The 5,740-nt window shown below is 43.2% G+C and overlaps 1 protein-coding gene across 1 annotated transcript; it reads right to left on the reverse strand.

Annotated features, from left to right (window-relative positions):
* Window positions 1–4,391: 4,391 nt before the first annotated feature.
* Window positions 4,392–5,528, reverse strand: LOC120105814 (putative F-box protein At2g33200). Its single transcript, XM_039118569.1, has one exon. It carries the CDS (start codon window positions 5,526–5,528, stop codon window positions 4,392–4,394), a length of 1,137 nt encoding a protein of 378 aa, XP_038974497.1.
* Between the last annotated feature and the right edge of the window lie 212 nt (window positions 5,529–5,740).

A 5,740-nucleotide genomic window follows, 5' to 3' on the forward strand; every position in this document is an offset into this window, starting at 1 on the left:
CCTCTTGGTCTTCCCCTGCAGTGGGGGGGGGGTTGGGGAGGAAGAAGGCCCTACGGGCCGAACAGGGCCAAGCATGGGCCCTATTCACCGTGTGCCCGAATTGGGCCCGGACCACTGTGGGCCCAACTTGGGCCCAATTAAAAAAAAAAACAAGAAGAAGAAAATCCGAAACCCAAAATCCGAACCCGAAACCCAGTTCAAATCCGAACTCGAAACCCGGAACCCGAAGCCCGAACCCATTTGGCCAATAAATGAAATTTTGTAGATAAGCCCTTGACATTATGTTATTTCATACAAGGGTCTTCTGTAATTTGTATTTGATCCTTATAGGAAGGATTTATTACATAAAGGTCCCCAACTATATTTATTTAGTCCACTCAAGCTTTATAGAATAGTACCCTGAAATTAAGTATTAGTCCCTGCAATAAATTTTATTGCATAAATGAACCAATTAGAAGCCAACCTTGGGGGCTCTATTTAGCTGGGTCTATGTGAGCCCATTGGACCGTGCCCGATATGGGCCCTATCGGGCCATGCCCATTATGGGCCAACTCTAGGCCCTGTTGGGCCGTGTCCAATAGTATTATTTTTTGGATTTTGCAAAGTTCTGATATTAACAAGGAATTAATTAAATTTAAACAGGTGAACCTGATCCGCCTATCTGAAGTAGGGATTAAGCGAGAAGAAGTAAGTAACTTAATGCTTCAAAGTGCATTTCTCCAAATTATTTGGTAAAGTAATTTATTACTGGATTAAATTTTGAAATATGTTTTGTGTTTAGTAAAATGGGTCTGGCATATTAAATTTTATTTAAAAATTATATTATATGCTCTGAATTCCGTGAAACATGCCTGTACAGTTTATGAAATCTATTTTTATATTTATGCATTCTCAGCATGGCTATGATCTATTCTGTTCTGTTCTGGCCCCGCCAATAGAGATTATACGTTGGACCTGTCGACTTGTAATCTGTGAGGAACCGGTTTCGACACCGTGCCACCGGTGATTAGAATAGTGGTTTCTGGACACCGTTGCCACCGGTGACTAACAATAGTGGTTTCTGGCACTCTGTGCAACCCATGCCACTGGGTTATGTGGCCGTAGCCTATCATGTTGAGATTCTGGTATCAGAGTTTTCAGAAAAATGATAATATGTTTTGAAAACAGCAAAACAATGATATTTGTGATTGATTCGAGACATTATCCTGTATTTTGATCTGTTATGCTCTGACCCCACTTTGGGGTATTTTGTTGCTTACTGGGCTAGTGTAGCTCATTATTTTATTTTCTCTGTTTTTCAGATCCAGAGGATTGATCGCACAGGATTGGGGAGTGCGTTAGATTTTTCGATGATTTCTTCGATTATGGGCATTTTAGTTAAATTAGTTTGGACATTTGAACTATGTTGGCATATGCTATTTTGAAATTTTGTAAGACCGCTTTTGAACAATTTAAATAATTATGTCATCTTTGAATAGTTGTATCTGTTTTGATATGATCTGCTGCCTTGCGCGCCCGTGCGGCCCGCCGTGCGGGCGTGCGGGCATGCGGCGTCTGCCGTGCCTCGGGCTCGGGGCGTGACATTCTTATTCCTAGATACAATGGTAATGCATTTTACAAGAACTGGATCAGATCATTACCTAGTTGTCACCACTGTTATAGATGTGATACACCCTTTCATTTCAAAAATTTCTGAATGTGATAAGTGAGTCTTGGTCTGTCATTAGAGACGCTTGGTGTGCCTTGTTGCCCGGCTTTTAGGTGTCTAGAATCTCCAAGAAAATTAGAAATATCAAAACAACTTTTAAGCAATCGAACAAAATGTCGGTTGGTTTCTCTTCATGCCCAGATAGAAACTTGAATGTAAAATGGCGGTGCTGCAATAGAAGGAAGCTAATAGTGGTAGCCTGATAGAGGTGATAGAGGATGAACATGGATTGTTGAGATTGAAGGTGTTGGAGTATCAAAAGCTTCTTAAGCAACTATAGCACTTATGGTACCAAAAATCTAGATCATAATGGATGGTTGAAGGTGACAGAAATACTAACTTCTTCCATAGATCCACTGGTATAGGAAGAAGATGCAATCAGATCTCTTTGATTTTGGGTACCAATGGTAGAATGCTAGAAATAGAGGAGATTAAGGAAGAGATTAGTAATTGCTTCAATAGATGATGGACCCAGTCTTCTAGGGTTGAGCCACCAAATCTTCATCCTCGAGTAACTATTCTAAATGAAAGTGACATGAATATCCTTACAAACAAGGTTACAATTAAAGGGATCATTACTACCCAGCAATTGATGGCAACCAACAAGACTCTTGGTCCTAATGGATTTCCACCTAGTTTCTTCAAAAGATATTGGAATATAATTGGAGATGATATTTGTGAGGCGACCAGAGTATTTTTTCTCTATAGGTTACATGCTAGATATTTGGAAATCTACTTTTATTATTGTGATCCCAAAATGCTAGAGCCCTACCCTTTTTGGAGAGTTGGCAAACTGTGTCAGAGGAAGGAACATATCAGAGAAATTTATCTTTGCGCAAGAGATCATCCACTCCTTTCATAGGGCTCCAATGATGAATCTTTTGATGGCCATTAAGCTTGATATAGAATGAGCTTACAGTATGATGGATTGGAACTATATGCATGCTATTCTTTATCACTTCGAATTTCCAGCTCAAGTAGTAGGGTGGATCGAAGCTTGCATTAGAAACTCCTTATTTGTAGTGCTAGGGAATGGAACCCTAACAAGCTTATTCAAATCTAGTATAGGCATTCATTTGGGGTGATAGTTATCCCCTTATCTCTTTATAGTATGTGCTAAGATGCTTACTAGAGCAATTCACGTAGAGGCCCAACAAGGCTCAATCTATGGTTATCGACCAAATAGTATAAGTCCACCTATTAGCCACCTATTGTTTGTGGATGATTGCATATTGATTTCAAGGCCAGGCACAGAGATTGTAGAGCCGTTAAAAAAGTGGCTACTGCATATTGTGTATTGTCGGGTTTGGCCGTTAACCTTGAGAAATCTACAGTTCTTTTCATGCCAAAAACCCCATTACTCTTAGTAATGAATATACTGCATGTTTGGGTATTAGGGGGTTTGAAAGGATGGACCATTTTCCTGAAGTGCCACTAAGATGAACAAGATAGACTATGGAACACATGTAGGAAACTATAGATAGGATTAGCTGTTGGTTGCAGGCTTAGTTTTGAAAGGCTTTGACTATGGCTAGGGGAGTGACATTAGTAAGGTTAGTTTTATGCTCTTTACTTATTCATATCCTCTTCAAGTGGTTTAACAAAACCTTGAGGAATTTTATTTAGGGGCACAATGATACCTATAATCCTATATATTCACATAGTTGCATGGGAGATGTTACGTAGCATCCCAGTAACAAAAATTCTTGAAGGTCAAGGAAATGGAATCTACTACTATCTCTTTTTTTTCTAAATACTGCACTAGTGAATCCTCAAGGTCTAGGGATCGAGATGATGATGTTCTACTAGTAAAGATGAGTCCTCTATGTCAGGTTAAGCAAGTTAGCATTGAAGGTTTAGTTAATGTCAAGTAGACTTTGGAGCCTAGGATGAATTTTAGACACTGTAAACCATGACTAAGTGTGAGAAGGAACAATGTCAATGAGCGAGTTTTCTCAGAATAAGCTCCCATACTAGAGGTTAGTCGTACTTTTGTTGCGATGACTGGAAGGCAACTTGTAAAAATTCAACTCCATCTTCTATCTCCTCCAGTCATTGCCGATAATAATGTCTCCTTCTTTAAGTTATTTTTAACTTCTCGTTTCTCTTTTTAGAGCCACCTTGCTCTCGAATAGCCCTTCGTGGTTGTCTACCTCATTGGATTTTGTGGCTCTAATATCAAATTATTGGCTCTAGATACATGGTGGGCACACATACTTGAGCTCTAGACTGTTATATTAGGGGCAACGAAAGTATCAAAATTCTAATATCATCCTAATTGATGTGTTGGGGGAAAATAGGAAAGAGTAGACGGAGTGTAACACTCTAATATTATTTCATTCTATTAGTTCTTTTGACTTACTTGCAAGATGAACCATTATTACATGGCTTTGTATAATTACATAGTGACCCTTGATATACCCGATACATAAATATACTAGAATATCTACGAGACATGCATGGGCACTCACTTTATTAAAGGACTCAATTCATACGACTTTTTATTTGCTATGATACTTGACCCAGACTACTGACTTATTGACTCTTTGGCCATGCTCACTCGAGGGCGATGGCCATTAAATTTCGTTTAATGCCCAACATAAAACAAAAGAAATAGAAACACTAATCAGTGCCAACAAAAACACCTTCACGGCTTCTTCAGCATAATCCCACCACCAGCTGATCATAATGCTTGTCCCTCCCAGTAGAACAGCCGAGGCGCCACCCAAGTTCGCCATGAAGAGCTCCTGCAGCAGCAAAGCACCTCCCCTTCGCGTGTTCTCAGGTCATAAATCCCCGTAGAATGAGGACCTATCGTGTAAATCCGCCCACCGGCAACTCCGTGCTCTCTCGCAGCCACCGAGATGGAGCTGCTCAGGCCCAAGAAAAGAAGCCGGTCCCCGATGCTCTCAATCGCCTCCCAGAACGATGTCTCGACGTCCCACCTCAAGAAGCTGAACGAAGGAGTAGACCTACGGAGGTTCGGGCAGCTCATGACGACGGCTAGCAAGTCTCCGTCGGACTCGACCAGGAAAACATGAGTTCTACCTTGGGGGTTCCCCAGGATACTTCCAACTTGATTCATGACAACCACTTGCGGAGATCGGTCAGGGTCGATGTCGACCAGCCGACGCCCGTGAGTGATGCCGTAGAACTTCCTTCCGACCGCCGCGACTTGACAGACTCTCCGGTCTTCCCCAGTCAGATGAAACCAGAGCCAGTGCCTGTCGCCAGGACGCTTGCAGATAAGTGAGACCGTCCACAGGTTCGCCAGCACGACCGCACCGTAGGGAGCGCCGGGATGCGACGAGACGGCGATGGCGAAGTCCTGGTTCGGCTCGCGCTCCGCTATAATCCTCGGCAATCTTAGCTCTACTCCGGTGAAGGGGTTGACGAGAAAAATATCGCGACCTGCATCGGTTATAAGCCAGTTGGCGCAGGAGCCGGGGACCCAGTACTGCCTCGGAGTTCTTTTTGGTATGCTGATGGTGTAACGGCGGCCGTCCGAGGGGCTGAAGAACTTCAAGCGGTAGCCTTTGGAGAGGAACGATGTTGGGCCGGACAGGAGCCACGGAAGCTGCGGGGTGGGGAGGTCGAGGCGTGTCCGGTGGAGGGATCGGGCGGACCTCCACGACCGGCACGTCTCCCCGAACCGGAGGTGGTCGACGGGGCCGAGCCGCCGGAGGATTAGCTCGAGGACGTCGACGGAAAGGTCGGACCATCTGGAGCTATTTTCTTCTACAGCTGCGGCTTCTTGATGGAGCAATGGATTTGTGAAGCCATCTGGTATGCTTACGATGGTTTCTCGGTGGTTATCCATGGTTGAGATCTGAGAGCAAGAAAACAAGGAGAGAGTTTATGACGGGAGGGAACCTTTATCTTTGGGAAGACTTCGTAGATACAGTTTAAATAAACTGATTTATTATTTTTTTTATATAGCCCAGATTGCGCAGGAAACGAATCCTGGAGTCGGCAACGATCGCTCGATTCCCTGATATCTAACCGACTCTTTTGACCTCCAAGATTACGTGG

The sequence above is a fragment of the Phoenix dactylifera genome, unplaced genomic scaffold (genome assembly GCF_009389715.1).
Source record: "Phoenix dactylifera cultivar Barhee BC4 unplaced genomic scaffold, palm_55x_up_171113_PBpolish2nd_filt_p 000373F, whole genome shotgun sequence".
Taxonomy (NCBI): Eukaryota; Viridiplantae; Streptophyta; class Magnoliopsida; order Arecales; family Arecaceae; genus Phoenix; species Phoenix dactylifera.

Bases quoted from the DNA above. Each gene is read 5' to 3' on its own strand.
- LOC120105814 (XM_039118569.1), bottom strand. From the start codon at position 5,528: ATGGATAACCACCGAGAAACCATCGTAAGCATACCAGATGGCTTCACA.